Below are 24,979 nucleotides of genomic sequence, written 5' to 3'. Positions count from 1 at the left end.
GCTTGTTCTAATGGTAATAGATGTTCATACAATAATATGTTATGATATTATGACATGTACTCTGATGAAGGCATGTCCAAATTGCCTTAAAAGTGTGTAGTAGAAAATGATTATTCTCTGTGTTTGAAGACCAGGAGGGCTTCCCAGAGGTGGTGACAATTTAATGAAATGTGAAATATGAAGCTAAGTTCACCATTTGTAGAAGGGAGGTGAGGTAGCATGTGAGAGAGCATATGAAAAGTTGTGAAACAATAAGTCATGTTTGGTGAATGAAAACTATTTTGCATGATAATGGTGTGTATTCAGAAACAAGAGACAAAATAGTTTGAATGGCTTGGAAACATTATTGATTTAAAACTGGATTCTTTAGAAATTTGAAACCATTGGAAGTTTTTAAGTAGAATTTTTACATTTTATTTTTAGAGAGAAAAATTGTGGAGCAGTGTAAAACAAGTACTATTCATCACAAACTCTTAAATAAATAACATTAAATGACTTAGTGGAAAAATAAAGGCTATATATTTTCACAGCCATGTTCAAATACTATCATGACCATTATCACTTTTAGTTTTTAACCTTTAGAAGAATATTTTTCTCTCTTTTGTAAAACAGTAACAATATATCTGACTTGCATGATTGCTGGACAAAATTCTCACAACATCAAGTACATGATATGTATTCAATAAATATTTTACTACCAATCACTTTTATTCATAGAGTTGTTGTGATAATAAAGAATAATTGATCCTTTTTAAGTTCCTAATGTAAACCTTGGCATATATGAAACACAATGTTTCATTTCCCTTTCTATTTTTAAATTGAACTAAGTGGTTTTTTGATGGTTATTTTCATAAGAAAAGGCAAAAATTAAGAATTTACTTTGAAGATGCCATAAGGAAATCTTGAGAATTAAACAGTGTGATTTTTTTAAAACAGTGACAATAATTAAGTTATATACTTTAACACAAAAATAATAGTTTTCAATGAAATATTGACCTTTATATATGTATATAACTACAATGTGTACTGATTTCAGACATGGGGGGAGAGAAGAGGTCATATAATGTGATCACATATAAATGTGATCACAGAAAGATGCACGTGATGTGTACAGAACAAGTTAGAAAGCAACATCTGTAGGCTGAGCCATTTTAGAAAAAAAAGCATGCTATTATATAACTAGAATACTATTTAAGATATATGCCAAACGGTTAATGTCAATTCTGTGATGATGTGTTACTTTCAATTTTACTTTATATTGTTATATTGTCTGCATTCTTTGCATTTTTTCACAAGCATGTAGTACATTTTTATTATAAATACAAAACTTGGTTATTCATACACACATACATACCCCTCAACAAGCTATTTATTCATTCTACACTAAGATAGCACACCAAAGATAGCATAAAGGACAAAACATCAATTCCTTTTACACAGGGACCCAGCCTGCAAAAACGTGAAGCAGAATGGCAGCTTCACTGTAATGAAGATAAAGCTGACATTGAGGAAGGCCAGGGCAGGTGATTGAAGAGACATGCAAAGGTTTGCATCCACTCATCTGTGGCCCTTGACTACCAGCACGGCTGCCATGCATGGGCAGCAGAGGCAATCTGTGAGGTTACAATTAAGTAAATAAAGATAAATCTTCCTCTTGATTCCATACAGAATTAGAAGCAAAAGAGGTCAGGGACCAAAGTGATAAATAGCACAAAATTAAACTTCAGCACACGGTACCTACAGCCACACAGGATGTGTTTTCAGAGATTCTAGCTGGAGTTAAGAAAGTTTGTGTCATTTTCAAATGGTAAATTGAAGATATAATATTATGAAATAGACTAATATGGAGTCAAAAAGACTCTTATTCTGAGTTACACAAAAAAATGTTGACAATGTTAAGGGGAAAATGTTATTTTTCATGTTGATGGGAACTTACATTTTCTCTTTTAAACACTTTATGAACATTTTGCATTTGTGTACATTATGTTTTATGCTTAGATCATCCCAAAGCTGAGGGGAAACATTTGGAAAATTACTAACTAAAATTACCTGCTAATCTTATATATCATGTTTAATTTCTTTTTACCTCAATTGAATCTTGTCTAAGATCAACCCTGGCACATGTTACCTGCCAAATCCCATAGCCCCTATTTTTGTCTGTATTAAATATGGGTGTGTGCTTATACTGAAGAGTAATACAATTTAGTAAAGAATAACAAGAATAATTTAAATCACCTTAGTGCATCATCTTATGTATATAATGTCACTGTTTCAGTTTTGTGCAAAGAGAAGAGAGAGATCTCATAAGCACAAGCGTTTTTCACGTAACATCAGCAAGGTAACATTTTAATAGCAGTAAAATATCTCTGAGTTGGAATATTATATCATTCTAAAGCTGAATATTTAGGTTTCTTCAGTACATAAATATACAATTCTTATGGTAAACACATTTGCATGCTTTTTGTTCTCTGTATGTACAACTGTTGGTCTTTAGCCTAGATGATTAAGCCTTCTCTTGGCCCTGCTCTCAAGAATCAATACTAATTTATATAATAAATAGGTCCCTGGCTCTGATCACCCTGGCCCACACCTGAGTTGCCTGTGAGTGCAGGTCAACTGTAAATCTACACCTCTTCATTTGGAGTGCCTGCCTATCTGAATATAATGTTGGTTTCATACCTGGTATCACTATTTGTTTTCTCATACAAAGAATCTTTTATTTTCAATTTTATTGAGGTATAATTTACAAATAAAATTGTCATAGAGCCTCATGGCTTATTGTGTGCTGCTACTCATTGACCTTCATGGAGGGGTCTCAGTGTATCTTACTTGCAGCCCAGGGATGCATAATTAAAACAGTCAATAGAGGCTACATTATGGTGATAACATGAATATCCTGGTGGTTTGCAGAGACAATAGCTCTGTTTCTCCCCACTTATTCATTGTTAGAGGAGAGGGCATGAAAAAGGCCATCTTCAGAACTAGACAGACTTGCGTTCAAATTTTATCTCTTGGAAGCCAGAGCAGGCGATATGTGTCCCTGTTGTACTATATGAAGAAATCAAAACACATGAAGCCAGAAAATGATCTAATTATGCTCCAGTGCCACTTGAGTTTTCATGTTGTTGATGGGAGCTTAAATTCATACAAGCCTATTTTGAAGGCAGTTTGACAATATGTGTGAAGAGCTTCAGAAATAATCATCTCAATAATCCAGTGACACTGTTTTCTGGGGCTTCAAGTAAGTAGAGAGTTTGACCTGTTTAACTAGTAAATCAATTTCCATGAAATAGCTGTAGTCTTTTTTTTTAATTGGAAAAAATGTATTTTAAATTATATGATCTAAATTTTGTTATATGAAATACATAAGATTTATTTAGGGGGCCCAAAGGACCCTTAAAGTAATAGACAGTTATTGTGGTAGGTTATGTTATTATTCATGAATGTCCCCTCCCACTCCCTGAGGAAAGATTGCACTGTGTGTCCCATAGACTCTGGCTTAGCCACATGACACACTGTCTGCTGTGGGCAGCATCTGCAATGGTGGCTGGCGGTGGTCCAGACTAAGGCATTTCCATCAGGCCCAGTAAGCAGAGAGTCCTACTTTAGGAATAAACACGAACTCCTAATAATGGCCTAGAAAGCTCTGCATATGTGGTCTGGCTCCTGTCTACCTCTGAACTTCACCTTGCCCCACTCTCCAACCTCTCCTCCAGAAATTCAGGCCTCCTAGTTGCTTTCATTCTGCAAGCACACACCACTTCATGTCCTTTATTCTCCCTTCCCCGCCCAAGGGGCGTAGCTTTTCCTTCCACATATTTCCTGTCTCCACCCAAATATGATCTTCATGAAGAGAGAGGTCTTCCCTGACCGTAGATGTAATACACCAGGTTCTCATGGTTTATTTCCCTACTCTCTTTTCACTTCTAAAACCATTGTTTTTATATTTTTAAGACATAAAATTTGCTTACCTGTTTACTGCCTATATCACTCTCACTGTGTGTCCTCAATGCTTAGAAAAGTACCTGGCAGAGAGCATGTGTTCAATGAATACGCGCAAGTTAAATTAACTTAAAAATGTTGTAACGTAGAAGACGGCCAAGTTTCACATTCTTAAATAAGTGGTTTGTTTTCTTGCTGTAAAGAATTTCCATAATTATCAACAAGCAGAAAATAAATTAATTCTTTGAAATATATACTTAAATACCAGGAAGACAGAACATACGAATACAACAATAACACTAGTACTTATGTTACAATAGATATTTTCATTATTTCATCCTGATATTGTAAAGGAATGAGAGTAAAGTGTATGTTATGGTCCAGCAAGATGAAAGTCTGTGGTAAAGAGCACAGACTGGATGCAATCACATAAGAGCTATCATGTCTAGCTTCTAATGTTCTGTTAACTTATATGTGAAATGAAACATGCAGATTATTATACAGATTAAATTAGAAATCTATATTTATTTCTTAGTATATTATCTGTCATATAGGAGGCCCTCAAATATTAGCTGTTTTAAATTGTCTTTAATAAATATGCTTTAAATTGTAGGTATATAACACATCATTATTTGGAAGTAGATTACCTAATTAATCATAAATATTTTCCAGATGAAATGTCTATTTAATAATGAAAAAGTAAGCATTACATTAGATATATATTTTAAGAATTTGGTTCATTAAAAATAAAACTTTTGTGTCGTTAGTACAATACACAGAATGCAGAAGACAAGCACAAAACAAGAACCTCAGTGTAAACTGAGAAGTCCAGATAGTTTCTGGAGTCTCTCAAGAGTTTACTGAGCTTTTCGATTCACCTTTCCTTAATCTTCCAATATTGTTATAGTTGTAAATCCTGCCAATTTGAGTATCAGTTTTTCTATTTATAAACACTTCCACCATTTCGATACTAATAATTTAACTGTTTAGATTTACATTTCTTTTATCTTCCCTCTTCTTGGTTCAATTTTTCCAAGTTCCTAATCTTTTAAATCCTGTTCCTTCTCCTTTCTTACATTCCCAAGGATGACACTTTTAGTAGATTCAGAGTGGTTCATGAATTTATTATCAAGGGAGTAATGTAAGTTTTCAAATGAGAAGAACCCCAGCGATGTTTAGAGATGAAATTATAAAGGTTTCTTTTGCTAGCACAAGATTGGTAAATGTTTCATCATCATAAGTTTTTAATTATATTTGAAGATGATCTAATAACAATAGATAATGCTTATTCACTGCTTTCTATTTGCCAGGCTCTGTTTTATCTCATTTTAATCATCAATATGATGTTACATAGGGAGGTTCTGTACGTTTATTTTAGAGAAAAGGACGTATTCAAATAATTTGTAATAAAAACACACTGAGGGGAAGATTTTCAGTATTAGTTTTGTTTGACCCCTTTGTTCTAGTTTGTCTAATGAATACTTAATTATTTCCAGAAAAATAGGAAAAGGAGAGCAACTCGTTTAAACAAAAAAATGCTGCCATCATCTGGGCAGGATATGAGCAAGAAGCTATTCAGAGGTCAAACAGCTTGTCAAACAGGCCTTGCCCAAAGAGGCATCACCTAAAGGAGTCTGGCCTCCTCACCATCAAATAAAAATGGCTCAGATATAAGTTGCTTGTAATGCTAAGTACTGGAGAGTTGAAGGTTAGTGGGGTAAGGGGCTAATTTAGCAAGGAAGGTTTCTTTATCTTTTATGGGGAAAGGTGATATAGCAATTGGTAAAGAAAAACAATAGGCTCCTGAGGTAGAAATAGTCAGAACTACAGAGAAACACATAGTGGTAAATATTCAAAGGGGCCCTGAAGGGGGCAAATGGCTCAGAATTTATTATAAAACAAAAAAAGTAGTAATATGCCTTCCCTCTACTGTACATTCCAGGGTGTTTTATGAAAGAGGAAAACAACAACAAAGGAAATTATACTCTGTTATATAAGGCCACTGCAGTCCCAGAAAAAGAAACTTGATTTGCATATTTATTTTTTGCATTATACTACGTGGAATCATAGACTTTGACATCTGCCAAGACCTGCTATAAATCACATCAATTTACAGAGAAGAAAAGAGACAAGTGTAATGACTTGCCCAGAGTTACACAGCTAAAGACAAAGCCAGTCCTGGGAACAAAACCTAGTCCTTCTTAAATTAAAGCCTTGGTTTCATTATTTACTTATCTTCAAATTGAGATCATGAAGTACATAATACTGAAATTTTGTCAAAACCTCAAAACGGCTGCAGTATTTTAAAAGAATTAAAACAAAAACTTGAAACCCTATCCAAACAAAAGTGAGGTCCTGTGTATTTCACGGTGTAAAGGGATCTGGACAATTGGCAAAATTGTCATTGTAAGTAAAAATCTAGCAAACATCGTCATAAAGATGGAGCCAAAGTGGATGTCATTTGGCTTCTTTCCCTAGTTCAGTTTGTGATCTGACCCCATCCTGGACTGGGAAGAAGCCTTCCCAGTCAGAAGGACAATCTAGGGGATTAAAAATTTGGCAGAAGTGGGATTGAAATGTGGAAAAAGCGAGAGCACACCTAACCAGTAGTACCATAAAACAGAATGGTGAGTGCAGGACTGTCCTTCCCACCTCTAGGGAAATGAACCTGCCAGGGCTGACCAATTCAGAAATCTGCAAGAGTTCCTGACCTGGACAGGCCATTTCGGGTTTTTTTGTTTGTTTGTTTGTTTGTTTTTAAGCAGCTTTAGAAGATTAGCCTTATTGGCAGATTAAAATTGCCTTTAATTCCTCAGATATGCAACCTGGGAGCAGATAAGTTTGAAACTCTAGCTCTAAGTTTCCTAAATGCAAGTTTACACATTGGGATTACAAGCTTATTAAATGGTACTTGTAATTCCCAATATTATGCATCAGTCACCTTAATTGAGCAGCTTGAATCTTCATACTCTGTCTCTGTGCACCTTAGAATATTATAGCATTCTCTGGACATCTGCACAGTTGGAAATATAACAAAAGCCCACGTTACTCCAATGAACCTATCTAGAAATTGTGCAATCTCTTTTTTTCATGTAACTGTCCTGATAGTGGAAGAGGTAAGCTTGGCAGATGTGGTCTCCTGATCAATTAAAGTTTTATCACATCAACACATGGTCAATGGTGTACAGTTACATAAGCTTGACTTTTTTCAATTTTTTAATAGTAATGGCAACTTCAAAGAGGTTATTTTTATTAACCTCATAATAATGTGGCATACATTTTAGTCAATTAAATATCTTGGACCCTTCTTACAGTGTTATGCTTCCAGTTTATTATATCTGGAGTCTAAAATGTTCTCCCCATTTCTTCAGAAAGGCAAACTCTTCTCTCTCCACCTGAATGTCCAATAGATATTTCAAATAGTACCTTCCAAACCCAGAACATGTTTTTCCCCCTAAGCCTGATTTTCCTCTAATATTTTCTAGTCCAGCTGTGACAGTGCTATTTGCAAAACCACCAAAACTAGAGCCCTGGTTCATCCATTCTTCTCCCACCTCCCAAGCTCAGATTGCCAGGTTGCCTGATTTTGCCACTCAATTTTGCCTTAAAAAATGACCATTCATCTTCCTTTTTACCTCATTTCCTTGGCTGGAGCCCTCATTATTTCCCTCCATGGCTTCAATATTCTACAAGGCTAACTCTAAATTGGTTCTCCCTTGAACTGTCCTCTTCTCTGCTGCTGTAGAGTGCCCTACCGTCCTGCCAGGATACAGACCCCAAGCTTCTTAGTGACCCCAGAACTTTCTCCATTCCTCTTTCCCACCTTGTTATCTCTTTGCAAAGAGATACCATGGTAGCTGCCTGAAAGGCCAGTGACTTATTTTCTTTTATTGTTTGTTAATTTTTATTTTTCCTTTGTTGCTTGCCTTGACAACTTGGTTAAGGTCTTCTGTCTTAAAATAGTTTTGCCTACCATTTCCATTGGTTTCCAAATTCTACTTAAGTTCTGAGTTTGACCCTAGGTGTAGCCTCCTTTTTGGTCTTTATCCCAAACAGCTGGGTCCCACTTTCTTGTTCAGTCCTACCAGCCCTAGCACTGCTGTCTGGAAGGAAAACACCACTCTGGATCTCTTCCATCTGTTTTTAGATGGATGTCCCTAAAGAACTTAACTTTCCCTGTGGCAACAGGATCTCAGCAATGCAAGTAACTGAGCCTACCCCTTAGAGCTTGAAAAACTGTCACATGTAAAACCCCTGGGACATGGTTCACACTGTTGGTCCCTTTTCCTTGCTGCTTCAGCTTCCTCATCAATTGTTACCTAACATGCTCCCAACTGCAGGGGGCGAGGGTGTTTATCACTGAACATAGATTCTGATATTTTTGCTCTCCTTTTCATGATATGGATCTTGGCAGACTTTGCATACACATGTCTCTTATGATCATTATAACCTTGAGTTTATTTTAATTTTATTTTTTGTTTTTTATTTAACCTTTATTGTATTTTTTTCCATTACCCTCTAGTTCCCTATACCTCTGTCCCCTGAGCAGTCTCACCAGCAGTGGTTTGGATCACTCTAATTTCTATTAAAATTAAGTACTTTTTTTAATTTAGCAATATAAAATAAAATCCCATAGGTATGGGTTTATCTTTTAAGATTAGATTTAGTTACAATTAACAAAAAAAGTTCAAAATAATAATTTCACCTTTCTTTCCTATAAAAGCAATCTAGTGGTAGAAGTCCAGAGTTGGCATGGTAAATTCAGGAAATCATCAGGGACTTGTCCTTCTGTTGTATTGCTGCATTATTCTCAGCACTCAGCTTACATTTTATATTCAAAATGACTGCTTGTAGGGTAAATGGAGGCAGCCTAGCTTCCTCACGCAGGTGTCTGGACAACTAAGGGAAGCAGTTTCCCATGGCCTTGAAGGGGCCTGATAAGTAGTATTCTCATAGCCTTGAGACTGGGTCCGATAAACTGCTCCCATCGCCTTGGGTGGGTGGTCCGCATGAGTAGTATGATGCTCTGTTGCATAATATCTGTTGGCATCTGCTGGCTTTGTCTGTGTTCTAGTATTTAAGCAGGTAGGGAGTCCCTGCTAGGTGCCATGACATGTGCCGCACAAGGGGACAGGTGACATGCAGTGTACCATGCAGAGACATGCAGGGGCTTCTCACTAGAGAGATGAGCAGCTTACGGTGTGTGTGGCTCACCCACCCATGAATGTCAAGCATCCCCATGGCTCGACGCATTTTCTTCCATCTCCCCAAATCTAGAGTGGACCTTCCAGGCCTTGACCACCTGCAACACACTGCTCAAAGCTGTATCAACAAGTTCACGTTCCCAAGCAGCAGGAAAGAGGAAGGGAGGAAGAACAGGTACCCACACTCTAAGAACATTTCCCGGAAGTTCCTGGGCCATAACTAGTCAAACCTAACTGAAAGGGTAGCTAGGCTATAAGCAATCTTAGCCTGTATGTGTCTAGCTGAATACTGGGGATTCTCTTTCTGAGGGCTAAGCAGAGAATGGACTTGGATGAACACTAGCACCCTCTGTAATAGAGGGGATTTACTTTTATAAAGAAAACTTTTAAAACTTCTTTTTTCCTTCTTCCCAACTACAGTACATCAGGGATTTGTTTCAAGATCCCCAGTCTGAAACTGCAGTAAGAGAGAAGCCCCTATATACAATACTGTTTTTTTCCCCTAAACGTGCATACCTACGATAAAATTTAATTCCTTTTTCATTTTAACTAAGCACTTATTTTGACTCATTTTGTCAATGCACTGTGGCTGCAACTTCTGCAGGCCACAAATGCTTCTGTGGCTGTTGAGGTGTGACAACAAAACTAGCACAAATTTCTTTTTTTTTATCTCAATTTTACAGATAAAAACCCATTCTCACCATAGATCTTAGCAAGCTACATAATGACATTTTTTCTTTCCTTATTAAATCAAGAGATTTCACTTTTTCACTTAAAGAGAGCACTTTAGAGTTTCTCTCTAGCATATCTTAATTATCCACATCACTACACCTGTGTTTAAAGCCATTATTAAGTAAAATAAGGGCCACAGAACAACAGCACGGCAACATCATGACAGTCAATCTAATAATCGAGATGGCTTCCCAGTGACTAATTCGTCGGTGAGCACATACAACGGATACACTGGAGAAAAGGGTGAGTCACGTCCTGGGTGGATGGAGCAGGATGGTGTGAGATTTCATCATGCTATTCAGAGCAGCTCAACATTTAAAACTTATAAATTGTTTATTTCTGGAATTTTCATTTAATGTGTGGGTAGCTGACACCACGGAATGCGAAACTGTGAATGAGGAGGATTACTGCATTTAGATTTGCTCATAATTTTTAAGAGAATACCTAGCATACAGCTCTCTCTTATGTAGTAGGCACAGATGGAAAGTAACAAGATAATATTATTATAATACTTAGGGGAAGTATTGATATAATTTTCAGTATTTTATTTAAATGACAGGTTCATGCTGCATTAAGGAACATTTAGGTATTTGTAAGGAGTTCAAATAAGTATTTCCAAAATCTAGAGTAAGAATAGGAATATTTGCTAATGAAATTCTTGTATATTTATTTTCTATGGTTCTCACCTGATTATAGTCCTGAAATTTTACTTTTTAATACACAGTGGGGCAAAAGTAGGTCTACAGTTGTTCATGTGGATAATAATAATAAATAACAATAGAAGAATAAAGTCTGTGTTTCCTAACAGCTGTAAACATACTTTTGCCTCACATTGTACAAATGATTGTCACTAAGGGAAAAAAAGAGATTAATAAATAACACTTTAGATCTTTTTGTTGACTTCTGCGGACACTTAAACATCTACGGAAGATGTTTTCCAAATTCCTCCAGGGTTTCTTCTTCCTCTTTCTTATTTTTTTTTAATTTATAATCTTTGTCTTTTTCCCCTTTAGTTCTCCCATGAACTCTCCAGAGCTGAAACTTTCAGATAATGGAATATTGTGAAGGCTAGTATGATGTAAAAAAAATGCTATTTTGTACTTTTTTTTTCTTTTAGCTTTAGATAGTAAATAGTATCATCTTTATATTTTGGTGTTATAATTTGGCTTTTATATTAATGATATGCTTTGAGAAGTATAGCAGATGTTTATACATATGTCAAGAAAAATATGACTCAGCTCCCCCTAAATCTCCAAAATTTATTCAAATTGAGTATAAAGGAATAATTCATGTAAAAAAGAAAATTGATCTGGAAAATTTGTCAGATGAAAATGTTGCTGGGAGATGTTTTTGTAGAGAAGAAAAGTTACTGTAGGTTATAAAATATAATAAGAATCCCTAACTATGTTGTACTACCACCTGCCATTCAGAAAATCACTATGTAAGTCAAGTTTTCCAGGACTACATTTAGCAGAACTCTAGTGCTAAATGTGCAAATATTGTCTCCATAATTTTAGGTATAGTGAATTTAAAGAATATGCCATATCATACTTCCCCATGGAGCTTCAAAATATACATGAATGTCCAAGGCCCCTGACAAATCTTCAGCAAAGTGACCTGTGTAATGCATCTTAGCATTTCTAAAACTTATTCAAGCCCCGCATATTTTGTTCTCAGCACAATTTTTAAGAATCCTGCAGAATTCTGTTCTACAAGAGACAAGTTTGGGTAAAGCTTTCCCAAGTCATTGGAAAAATATTTCCTATTTTGAGAAAGGTCCATAGTATTCTTTGAGTTTTCTTATTCATTTATATATTCTGTAGCCTCCAGAATTATGAGGCTCTGCTTGGTACCCAAACTATCTGACTCAAATGTCAATCTTATTTTTTTCCCCAAATTCTTATTCTCTTAACCAGAAGGACTTGAGAATTTTCTCTCCTAATGACTCCAAACAACCAAAGAAAGGTATTAAATCACACGTGCAACTTCTTATCTCTACCTTAAAGATCTTTAGTCACTTTTATAATTCCATATCAAATTTCAAGTTACTAAATTAGTCATTATTTTTCTTTTATAGGATATAAAGTCTTTGTTTTTTAAAGTATAGTCATATATTCTAAAATATCACTGCATTTGCCCTGGCTGGTGTGGCTCAGTGGATTGAGTGCCGGCCTGTGAACCAAAGGGTTGCAGGTTTGATTCCCAGTCAGGGCACATGTCTGGGTTGTGGGCCAGGTCCCCAGTAGGGAGCATGAGAGAGGTGTAACCACACATTGATGTTTCTCTCCTCTCTCCCTCACTTCCCCTCTCTAAAAATGAATAAATAAAATTTTAAAAAAAGAAGAAACTAAAATATCACTGCATTTGGATCTTAGTCACCTAAAAATCAGAGGTCTGAAAACTGGATAATATCTTTGTAAAGTTTTGAAAACACATCAAAAATAATAATTTGAAAAATCTATCTGCCTTTCTCTACTTCATTCCATTGCAACAAGTTAACTTCTCTCAGTTAAGAAAAATCATCAAATGAAAACCTTTTGCTAATTGAGTAACAATATTGTGAAACTTCTCAATGCACAGCAGATGACATACTTTCACTTAAGTAGTGAGTGGACTATTGTTGACTCAGAGTTTTTTTGCAATAATTGATATGACTTCCCCCCTCACTGTTATGACATCAATACTTCACTCAAGACACACAGGAAATGTTCACCAATGTAATCAAAATCTTATTAGTTAGCATGTAGTAAATACTTGTATCCATTAACAAACTAAAATCTTGTTTTCCATTTTTATTTTTAATAACCACACATAAATGTATAATCTCTTTGAGTCAATACTTTCTCTTTTCTAGCTGTATGATTTAGTGTATGAAATACAATAAACCACTTAAAATAGTCCCACTTAATTCAAATCTAAATAATATAACTAAACACAAAACTCTTTTGTTGCTTTTCTTTTTTAAGTATACTTTATTGATTGTGCTATTACAGTTTCCCCAATTTTTTTCTCCCTTTTCCTCCCTCTGCCTTGTACTCCCCCAACCCTCCAGCATTCCCCCTCCCTTAGTTCATGTAGATGGGTTGTACATATAAGTTCTTGGCTTCTCCATTTCCTACACCATTCTTAACCTCTCCCCATCTATTTTATGCCTACCAATTATGCTTCTTACTCCCTGTACTTCCCCCACCCACCCTTCCCCTCCCCTTCCCCACAAAATCCTCCATGTGATTTCCATTTCCCTGGTTCTGTTCCTGCTCTAGTTGTTTGCTTAGTTTTTGTTTTTGTTTTTTAGGTTCAGTTGTTGATAGTTATGAGTTTTTGTCATTTTACTGTTCATAGTTTTTGATCTTCTATTTCTTAGATAAGTTGCTTTAACATTTCATATAATAAAGGCTTGAAGATGATGAACTCCTTTAACTTGACCTTATCTGGGAAGCACTTTATCTGCCCTTCCATTCTAAATGATAGCTTTGCTGGATAGAGTATTCTTGGGTGTAGGTCCTTGCCTTTCATAACTTGGAATACTTCTTTCCAGTCCCTTCTTACCTGTAAGGTTTCTTTGGAGAAATCAGCTGATAGTCTAATGGGCACTCCTTTATAGGTAACTCTCTCCTTTCCTCTTGCTGGTTTTAAGATTCTCTCTTTTCTTTAATCTTCGGTAACTTAATGATGATGTGCCTCGTTGTGTTCCTCCTTGAGTTCAGTTTCTTTGGGACTCTGGGCTTCTTGGACTTCCTGGAAGCCTATCTCTTTCACCAGATTGGGGAAGTTCTCCTTCATTATTTGTTCAAATAAGTTCTCAATTTCTTGCTGTTGTTCTTCTCCTCCTGGCATCCCTATATTCAGATGTTAGAGTGTTTAAAGTTGTCTCAGAGGTTCCTAAGCCTCTCCTCATTTTTTTTTAATTCTTTTTTCTTCATTCTGTTCTGGTTGCTTATTTCTTCCTTTTGTTTCAAATCATTGAGTCCCCATTTCCTTACCTTCACTGTTGGTTTCCTGTATACTTTGCTTTATTTAACTTTGGGTAGCATTCATTTCATTCTTCATTTTGTGACCAAGCTCAATCAGCTCTGTGAGCATCCTGATTACCTCTCTGTATCAGATAGGTTGTCTATCTCCTCGTTGCTTAGCTCTTTTTCTGGAGTTTTGATATGCTCTTTCATTTGGGCCCAATGTCTTTGTCTCAGCACCCCTTTTATGTTGTAATGGGGTAGGGCCTTAGGTACTCACCAGGGCAGGGCAACCCTCTTTGCTTTCTGTGGGGGAGGGGTCAGAAAGGGAACAATGCCACTCCCATGCTCTGCTCTAGCCCTTTTCCAATAAACTCTCCTGTGAGACGGAGTTTCTCCCGCCACGGCACCCCCACCCCCCCACCAAGTATTTTAGAGCTAGCTTTGAGTCTTTAATTTCCTGTTCAGCCAGTCCCGCCTCACCCACAAGGTCCTCTGCCTTGTCATATGTTCTCTCTGCTTGGCTGCCTGTCTCCTGTCTTTGCCCCTCTTACTGGTCTGGGTGACTATTTCTTTTAACTCCTTGGTTGTTGGAGTTCCATTCAATTCAATTTTCTGGCACTTCTGGTTGTTTATTGTTTTTAAATTGGTTGTTATCCTTCTTTTTTTCTCAAATTTTTTCTATTTTAATCATTGTTCAAGTACAGTTTTCTCCCTTTCACTCCCATTACAGCCCACCTACCCAACCCTCCCCACTTCCCTCCCATTACCTCCCTCCCCTTAGTTTTTGTCCATGTGTCCTTTAAATTTGCTCCTGTAAATCCTTCCCATTCTCCCCTGAAATTCCCTCTTCTCTCCCCTCTGGTCATTGTCAGCCTGTACTCTATTTCAGTGTCTTTGGTTATATTTTGCTTGTTTCTTTGTTTTGTTGATTAGGTTCCTATTAAAGATGAGATCATATGGTATCCTCCTTTTAATTGTTCAAGGAAGCAAAGCGTTTCTACCTAAGCCTCCATCTTGGGCAGAACCTCCTCCCAAAGCTCTGAAATTCTTAAACTTCAATAAGTTGTATAATTTCTACAAAAATTACAAATCTCTGGATTACATTAACCCTTCAAAAATGATGGTAGATTGTAGAATAATTATAAAATACATAAGTTATCACTGTATGAAGCACTATGCAAAATAAAGAATGTATAAATATTAAAGATGTCTGAGACATCAGCAGTCATTGCTGATGTCTCCAAGAAGCTCAAACAGGATAGATGTAGATTGAGAATGAAATACAAAGCAAAACAAAACAAAATTAATCTAGTGTAGTCATAGACAGATAATTATCACAAGGGAACAGGAAGCTTCAGCAAACCTAACAGTAGGCAGAGGAAGGGATGATTTCTAGACAAGGATGCTGAAATTGGATTCACAGGGGAAATTACATGACATTTGGAGGTTTTGAGGAGTTAACAAAAAGCTTGATGTTCACAGGGACTGTTTGAATGCAAGCATTACATTTAGATGTAAAGTAATGCTCCAAACAAAAATAAAGTGATGAGTGTTGAGGAGTATTTGGAAGAGATGAAGGTCCAAAGTCAGTTTGGAGTTAGATAATATGTTATATTGATAGCTTTTGTTTTGTTTGATGTTGTTAACTTTTTAAAAGCATAAATATTCTTACAGAGGAGCTATAATCTCACACTTCTTTTTAATCACATAAAGTGTCTTTTACCCAGTCTTCTTTTTTGCTTAGATGTGATTTAGACAATAACATATTCTTCGTAGTTCTGTAAACTTTTCCCAATTACTACAAATATTACTTTTATCTTAAGTTACTTTTAAATTTCAGCTTTCCTAAACAACATATGCAATGGGGGTATTTGTAAATGTAAGGTAAAAGAAAAAAAATAGACTACTAGAACAAGAATTAATCTGAATTTTACACAAAATTTGGTGAAATTAGATTGTATAGACTAAGTTTGGTGCCTGTATAGGAAAATAATGACAAAATGACAATGAACATCCTGCACTAAAACACTAAGAAAATGCAAAAGGAGGTAATTATATTCAGGATACTGACAAATGATGACTGATTAAAGCATTACAACTTGTAGGAGTAAATAAATAACCTATATTAAGAAACTAACAAAAATATTGTCCCAGTTTTATTTATCAGATCCCAGATATTTACACTGCTTGTTCTCTCACCTCACTGAGAACCCTAATCTCAAATGTTTTCTTTTAAAGAAGGTTTCTTGGACTATTGTATTTAAAATAGCAGAATATAGATTTAGAATGAAATGGAGTTCTTGGAAGAAAAGAGGGAGAAAGTTAAAATTCATAAAAACCTAAATTTTGCAGTATATTTGAAATATTAGTATGCGTATTTGAAATACTTTAATATCAGAAACTAACACCAGAAATTAGTAAGTGTATATATTCTTCTTGAATGAAAGTCATTAAGAAGATCACCTGGCTGGCATAGCTCAGTGGATTGAGTGCGGGCTGCGAACCAAAGTATCGCAGGTTTGATTCCCAACCAGGGCACATGCCTGGGTTGCAGGCCATGGCCCCCAGCAACCGCACATTCATGTTTTTCTCTCTCTTTCTCCCTACCCTCCCTCTCTGAATATAAATAAATAAATCTTTAAAAAAAAGATGATCATATATTTTATCATAGACACTAGAATTAGATACATTAACCATCACTTGAGATAAATATCTATGCCGGAAAAGTTAGAGCAGCCCCTTTGGGAAAGAGGCAGTATAGTATAACTTGATAGTATAACTTAATCAACCGTGTTACAGAGCCCATTTTGCTTTGATCAATTGATAATTAGTTCTTTTAATCTTGCTCCCAATTTGAGTTAAATGAACCTACTTGGTTCATATTTATTCTGAGTTTAATGCATATTTTGAACATACACTTTAAATTAATTAATTGAACCATTTATAATTACCTTTATAATATAGTGATATAGTAAAGAAATTTAGGTGATCATTCATGACAATATTTTGTGTAAATTAGCAAAATACATCATAGTGCCATCTAGCAAATATGAAGAATGACTAAATAATTATATTTCACAGTGGGAAAAACTGAAGTGCAAAGAGATTAATGGTTTACTGAAGACCGCAGATTATCACCATGGATAGATGTTGGAATAAAATAATAACTTTTGTCTTTGTTCTATAAATAAGTTCTATGGCATTTCTTGCAACAAATTATGTTATTTCTGTCAATAAAATCATTGTTGTTTTCTGCATTAACCCCTACAGCAGATTCAGATACATCCATGTATATAATTTTAATAAGAGAAGAAGAGTATTTTGGTAAAATATTTTATTAATAATAATATGATCATGGCTATAAAAATAATAACTTTATTAACTACATTAACTTCATATACACGTCATAACCACAGTGTTCCCTTGTTGGGTAAGCATCCTGCTATACCACTGAGTAGGCAGCTTATCGATTTCCCATTACACACAACACAGTCATAACATCCACAGTATTCTATTTTCAGTTTCCTACAGACAGAAACTTTCTGTGCAAATGGAAATGAATCTACTTAAAATCACACTGTCAAGATTTATAAGTGCCAGAGAACTGAAACCTTTTTTTATTAGTAATTTCTTAGTTCAGAATTCAGTTGAATGTTGAAAGATAACTTATTTTTGGACTTAATTGTGAAAAGTAATTTATTCAAACAAAGACTATGTCATTTTTTTGCAAATTAATTTTCAAATGAGTTTGTGTATAAATACGGGATGTAATTGTTTTAAAGTTGTCAATTTTTGAAACTCATTAAGTGAATTTTAGGTATGAATTTTTCAGTATGAGAGTTTATTAAAATTATTTACAGCATGAACTCTATATTACAAAACTAGTATTTCTTTTAAAAAATGTTTCACAATAACAAGAAAATGCCTGACAGGAATTTTTCACTTCTTGACAGTGTTATTTTTCAAGAGAATGTTGTGGCTATAACATTCACTTTGTACAGTACCATTGGTACCAACAGGAAATATTCACAGGAATAAGTGAAACAGAATTTTGCTGTCACATACCATTATTGTTATTTTCCTTGCCTTCCAGTGTCTCACATTTCCCATAGTTTGAAACACTTAGATAGCAAGCAAGAGCCTGTTAATACTAGAGATTGATTCAATATAAACCATTTTACTGAGGACCTGCCCACAGCAAATAGGTAAAAGTCATTACATATTTTACAATACAAATAAAGAAGTATACAAAAGGATTATCATCCCTTCTGCACAGCAGAGGCATTATGGCAAATATTTTAATTTTACATTACTATTCCTGGTAGACATAAGAAAATGTCCATAATTATAATAACATGTAACCATTATTCAAACAGCCAAAACAAAAATAGCATTGAAAACTTGTAATTTAAAAGATTGTTTTGTCCATGGCTGAAATGCAGTTTTGTATAAACTGGATATTCCATTTGTTGTAGTTTATTAAGAAAAGAATGCCCAGGCAATAGTATCATTCACCAGAGAAAAAGACATGATTATACCATACCCTGTCCTACCACCTAAAGAAACATGGACGCCATTCATCTTGCCTTCACGGCCTATCCCACCCATCTCCCTCTATTACAAAGGAAAATTCCCTGACGAAGAACTGCTTTGAACACCATGTCTGATGGTTTATTGGTGGTGGTGTTTTTACCCTTTAATAAAATCCCTAGCCTTAATAAAGATCACTTAAGAGAAACCAGTTGGAGGAGTGGGAATACTTGATTTGAGTCAATTATATCATTATTTTTAAAGGGCTTTTGTACAGGAAGATTTTGTAAAAATTCAGAACCTATCCTATTACTCCTTGTCTCATTTTTTGACAAATACATGATCTTTAGCTAATCACAACAAATAAAGCAATGTGATAATTTCATTATTATCATACAGAATACAAAATTTGAATAATATTTCCCATGCCATAGGAAAGATCTTTGTAAAGTGAAGTAAGATAAAAATGAAGATATCTTGATAAACTACCTCATTAGCAGATTCAACTCTACTTTTCAAAGAGTAAATGAATGTAGAGTTTAGACCCCATTTTCTTTCTTTCCTTTTACATTTTTTTCTTTACTTGAGTAAAGTTTTATTAGGCTGAAAGACTTTCAAGTAAAAAAAGTATTCTAATTTTTTCTTCAATATATACTTTAATACATAATTTGAAAAAGGGCTATTTGCAAATCTTTGGAGGCATGGAAATTTTCCTTTGAAATATTTTTTAAAAATTAAACAGGGTTAGCTAGAAGCTAATCACAGCAAGTCTTAGAGTTAACTTAAATATATTTTAAAGACTAAAATACTTTTAAAGTTCAATTACATAGTTATCTCAAAACTTTAAAAATACTTTAGGAAAATAAATCTAAAAATGTTTTGCATTAAAAAAGTGGCCCTAAATTTGGAGGAAAAAAAAGATACTAAAACACGTATTACCTCTTCCCTTTAAGAGTTAGAAAATACATAAAAGAACTAGAAGATAAATATATGTATTGAATAATGACCTAGATTAGGTGTTATTTAACTTTGTGGGTTATGAACACACCTTAAATGCCAACTAGTAGAGGTCATCTGCAGATTATGTATTAGGTAAAGTTAGTCATTTCTATCTTGTACCTTTCCTTAAAATTTCTACCACTCTTTAGAAATTTCTATTTTTTTCCCTTAAGAAAAAACTACAAGTATACACTTCCAAAATATTTAAGGGTTACATTAGGTACACCACAATTAGAACTCTAGTGCATGCACATGTGCACCTGGGCATGTGTGTATGGATACATGTTCTTACAACAAGTGTGTGCATCAGTAATACAGGATACACGGTAAGGAAAGACAAATGAAATAATGTATGACATACAAAAGGTAACATAATTTAATATTGAGTTACAATTTAAAGAAACAAGGTGTAAATTGTTCTTGTGAGGTTAAAATAATGTTTAACTTATGGTTTATTCATTATTAAGAAACTAACCTTAGAAAGCAGCATAGAGAGATTAATTGATTTTTCCATTAAATCTTTTATCATCCAACAATTATACTTTTGCATTTTTTTAATTCCATTCAAGTATCTTCAGGAGATATGTTACTACACTTGCATGTACCTTAATTCACTTCAACATTTACAAAATAACACTGACATACAAAACAACAGGAACACCCATAAATATTAATGAGTATCTTAACAAACATGACACTCAAGTAGTTGTTTTAGGATTGTTTTAAGTGACATTTTAATTCCATGTTCTCTGAATCTTCATGTGAAAGAGAGTTGTACTGATGGGAGCTTCAGACACAGTTACATCAGCTACAGCTGTGGTACCTTATATGTTAATATAATTTTATGTATCCATTTTGCATAATATGCTACTCGGACGAAAATACCAGGACGATTTGGAATGGCACATCCACGACCAGGAACAATGACACCAAGGACCATTCTCATTTTATGTTGTTCACAGACAAGCGGGCCACCATAATCCCCCTAGGAAGAAGATATGTGACATAACAACAAAGTATTATATTTGGAAATAAAGATGAATGGTTTGTTAACACTTTCTATATATATTTATATCTTGAAGGAACATATAAACGAAAAAAGAGAACAACTGTGACATACAAAATTGATGCCTAGCCCTGGCTGGCGTAGCTCAGTGGACTGAGCATGGGCCTGTGAGCCAAAGGGTCGCTGGTTCAAAACCGCAGTTAGGACACATGCCTGGGTTGCAACCCAAGTCGCGTCCCCTACTGGGGGCAACCACACATTGATGTTTCTCTCCCTCTTTTTCTCCTTCCCTCTCCCTCTCTCTAAAAATAAATAAAAAAATATTTTTTAAAAATATGTAGTTGACCTGGCAGGCATAGCTCAGTGGATTGAGCGCAGGCTTCGAACCAAAGTGTCACAGGTTCGATTCCCAGTCAGGGTACATGCCTGGGTTACACAGGCCATGACCCCCAGCAACCGCACATTGATGTTTCTCTCTCTCTCTCTATCTCCCTCCCTTCCCTCTCTAAAAATAAATAAATAAAATCTTTAAAAAATATGTAGTTGATAAAAATAATCCTATTTACTCTTTAGAAACTGCTTGTTGAGGTATAAAAAACAAATGTTTTTTCACTTATTGTTGGTATTAGCAGTTAATACAGTTATATTTACTTTTTATGCCTCTTTTGTAGAAGGCAGCCCGTGATTTTATGGCATTTTTTGTGCAGTAATCCTGTTACAACATCAAATATACATATAGATGATAGGTGGATGAATACATTGTGTTGTGTGTACATTTTTATACACACATATACAGTTATTCATATGACAAATACAATAATTAACAAATGATACAAGAATAAACTGTTTTGTGTCCTCACAATTGTACACCTACCCGTTGTCCCACCCTATATACACACATATTTTTGTGTAAAATAATTGATGTGTTGCATTGCTTTTGTGCACCATGCGGCCTCCTCAGATTCTGATGACTGTCCTTTGGCATGCTGGTAATGAAGAAGAGTGTTTGGGATGATCTGAATTCCCCCCCAAGAGTGATGTGGTGAGATAGAAAAGTAAACTGCAAAATTTAGTTCTGCAACACAGGTGGGAAGAGGAGAGCTATCAACATCCTATAACACGGAAAATCAAGGCAGGGGTAAAGTAGAATACAAAACAGTAAGGAAAAATCATTTGTTCTAAAAGACTACTTAAATTATGCAGCATGAATTGATAAATTTGATTTTTAAATAAAAGCACCAGTAATTACTGATATAATCTCTTCAGAGCAATTCACTTTGGGAAACTTTTTCTAAGTGTGTTGCTACTGCTATTATATAAACATTTAGGAGATTTCTTTTTCAAGAGTTTATATTTCAGTGGTATCAGCGATTTTATTGCCTGTTTTAAAAACAACTGATGTAAAAAAAAACATTCTGGAAGATAACTGCATTTCTGAGAAGTGGTAGAATCAACTTGAAGTCAAGTCTTGTCCATATGAATAAAAATAACAAATATGTGATAATGTGATAAATACTTCAATGCTCAAGTTAGGAATCTAAGAATGTACAGATAATAAACCAGATTCAGGATATTCCTGAAGAGTAGTTGCCAAAGCATTTTTAGTAATGGCACTAAGGCTGGAATAAGTGCATTGCTTCCTAAATGGTAACAAAGACTGGATCTAGCTCAAACTTCATGCTTATAGAGCTCTTAAGGGAAGGCAGAAGGAAGGAAGGAAGGAAGGAAGGGAGGGAGGGAGGGAGGAGGTAGGGAAAAAAGGAGGAAAGGAAATTACTTCCAGCAGATTTTCACTTTTATAATGAATATGGTACTACTGACTTACAGGAAACACCAACAAATTTAAAAATGGTTGTAAATACATAATCTGTTTCTAACCATATCATTTTAAGCAGTTCTAAGAATGCTTTAACTTAGTAAATGTTTTATTTTCAGTAATAAATTTCAGAACAATATATATAACACATCATTTCTAACATATTAATGCTCCACACTTAGGATATTTCCTACATGTCAAAAGACATTTTACTATTATTGAACTCATTCTATGCTTTACTACACATAATATCCTACAATTCCACAGTTTGCAGGCAGGAAGAGCATGTTTCTTACGTTCAAAATACATCTAAAATAACAGTTTAACAGCTTGTCTATGTAAAACTGGGTTAGGAACACAGCCAAGCTGGAAGAACATTGCCTAACAAATTACAATGTCCGAGCTCTTAAAGTCACAGACCTTGACCTTTTGGTTTTTTAAAATAGAGTTTGTTAAAACACACAGGCAGGCACACACACACAACAGCTTAACCAAAAACCCATTTAAAAGTTTAAAACTAGGTAGGTACTTCTTAATATTATCAATATAGTTCATTTAGGAGAAATTTGGGAGGATCAGGAAAATTTAGAAAATGATTAGTACAACTAAAGCTATTATATCAAAGTCTATTAGATACTTCTAATTAGAACAACTTCCTTTAGAATTCTTGCTCTATTATTTTGTTAGGGTTGTTTTTTTTTTTTTGAGACAAATGTCATCATAGTTTACTGCTAATGAAACATGGATTATCTCAGTGTTTAGTTAAAAAGAATTTACAAGGATAATACAGGGTTATCTTTCCCAACTCCTCACTCTTGGAACATGTTGGCATACAATGATTTTTATTTGAGAAAAACAGACAAAAAATTAACATGAAAAACTATGCTGTTTTTCACATATGTCCTTTTTACCTCACAGGGTCCTGTTGCAATATTTTCAACTCCAGCACATATTTCAGATTCATTCAGGGTCACTTTCCCTTGATGGTATTGGCTGCATTTCTCATTCCCCATAACATAGAGATGTGCTACTCGTAACAGACCATCAGAGTTGATCACTAAAATAGTGCAAAAAATATACAGTTAATGAGTTCAAGGTAAGGTGAAAAAAATAAAATAAATAAATACTATTATATTTAGTATAATGAATATGATTCTGCCTTATCTTTTTAAAAGTAGCTTACATCCAGTGTAGCCCCAGCCATAAACACTGCAAGTGGTTTTTTCAGGAATTGTGCATCCATAGTTAGGTAAATCAATTGTACTAACAAAATCATCCAGGACAGCAGGTCTGAAAAGGGAAAATATAATGGTAGTGCTCTTGATTGATTTAACACAAAATTAACATATTGAAATGTAGTGTTAACATTTAATATGACATTTTGGAGAGAATAAAAAGTCATGTTTATTAAAGAAAAAGGGAATGTTTTAATATATAATGTATAAATCTGCAGTAAGTGGTAGAAAATGAGTTATTTGCTAATATGTAAGAATAAATGGGCACTGCTATTTTATTTAAAATCAATATTTTACTGTTAAAATTATAAAATAATTAATTGCTCACTAAGCTTTGGTTTTATTTTTTTTTAAGATTTTATTTATTTATTTTTAGAGAGGGAAGGGGGGAGATAGAGAGAGAGCGAGAGAGAGAGAGAGACATCAATGTGCGGTTGCTGGGGGTTCTGGCCTAGCAACCCAGGCATGTACCCTGGCTGGGAATCGAACCTGGGACACTTTGGTTCCCAGCCCGTGCTCAATCCACTGAGCTACGCCAGCCAGGGCTCTAGCTTTGGTTTTAGAGTAGGTGGGTCAGACTGTTGGCCCAATTTCATTTGTTCATTTTTGAAAAATTTGAAAATACTTTTGTGTGTGTGTGTATATGTGTATATGTATATGTATACATGTATGTATATATGTGTATATTTATATACAGATATATAAAACACAAGTTTTTATAATAAATCTATATGAGAGAAAATAAATAGCCATCACTGAAAGAGTTTCAACAACTGCAGTCTAGGTTAAAGACACAAAGCCTTCTGCATCAACTAACCTAGCAAGCTTCAGTAACACCAGATCCGATCCTTCAGGCCCGTACACCACCTGGGAAACATTTAGAACCTGTTTGTGTTTCTCATCTCCTCTTCCATGGACATCATGAATTCCAAGCCAAACTTCATAGTCTTTCAAGTCTTTGTTTCTAAGTAGAAAAACCAAAATGTAAAATATAATTTTAAATTGTGTAATATAATTCATACAGATTTTTATTTTAGCTTATAAGGGCAGAAAATCACCTACATTTAAATTTTGATTCAGTGTACAATAAAGAGCAACACTTCTGTTATGCAAAATTCTGAGAGCTACAAGCACTTATAAGCAGGAGAAACCTATAAATTACTGAAAATCTAAATGGTTGTTAGAAAAAAATTTTGATTATGCTTGCTAGGGAGAAAATTTTTTTCAGGTAAAGCATATTACATGAATTATAATTTTACTACAAAGTTTCCTTTTTATCTCAGCTGTGTATATGTTTTGTTTCTTAATGGGGGTTGACGAGTTGTACTAACAAAGCCGGGAGTGACCTTGAGGAGAATCAGGAAGTTAGCGTACAAATGCTGCCTCTGTATCTTTTCCTTTGGCTAATTTTCATTGAAAATTATTCCCAGGATGATTCTAAGGCTAGCTCTACATAAGAAAGTAGAAGTGTAATTGAGAGAAAGTTTTTGATAATTAAAAAATAAATAACTTCTATCTAGAAATATAGAGTGCAAAAAAGGTTAGAGTAAAATTATTGA

At 34.7% G+C, this 24,979-nt stretch overlaps 1 protein-coding gene across 3 annotated transcripts in view; it reads right to left on the bottom strand.

Moving 5' to 3' along the window:
• Positions 1-17,181: 17,181 nt before the first annotated feature.
• The window catches only part of HGF (hepatocyte growth factor), a 79,577-nt gene continuing 71,779 nt past the window's right edge, over positions 17,182-24,979 (bottom strand). For all 3 annotated transcript variants that reach the window (XM_036010687.1, XM_028525711.2, XM_028525708.2), the window contains 4 exons: positions 24,238-24,384; positions 23,369-23,475; positions 23,097-23,242; positions 17,182-20,348 (listed from right to left, as the gene is read on the bottom strand). In XM_036010687.1, the coding sequence (XP_035866580.1) occupies positions 20,172-20,348; positions 23,097-23,242; positions 23,369-23,475; positions 24,238-24,384 (577 nt within the window). In that variant the 3' untranslated portion in view covers positions 17,182-20,171. The remainder of the gene's footprint in view (positions 20,349-23,096; positions 23,243-23,368; positions 23,476-24,237; positions 24,385-24,979) is intronic.

The sequence above is a fragment of the Phyllostomus discolor genome, chromosome 10 (genome assembly GCF_004126475.2).
Source record: "Phyllostomus discolor isolate MPI-MPIP mPhyDis1 chromosome 10, mPhyDis1.pri.v3, whole genome shotgun sequence".
NCBI lineage: Eukaryota > Metazoa > Chordata > Mammalia > Chiroptera > Phyllostomidae > Phyllostomus > Phyllostomus discolor.
Note: the sequence above shows the minus strand (reverse complement) of the source record. Positions and strands in the feature narration are given on the sequence as shown.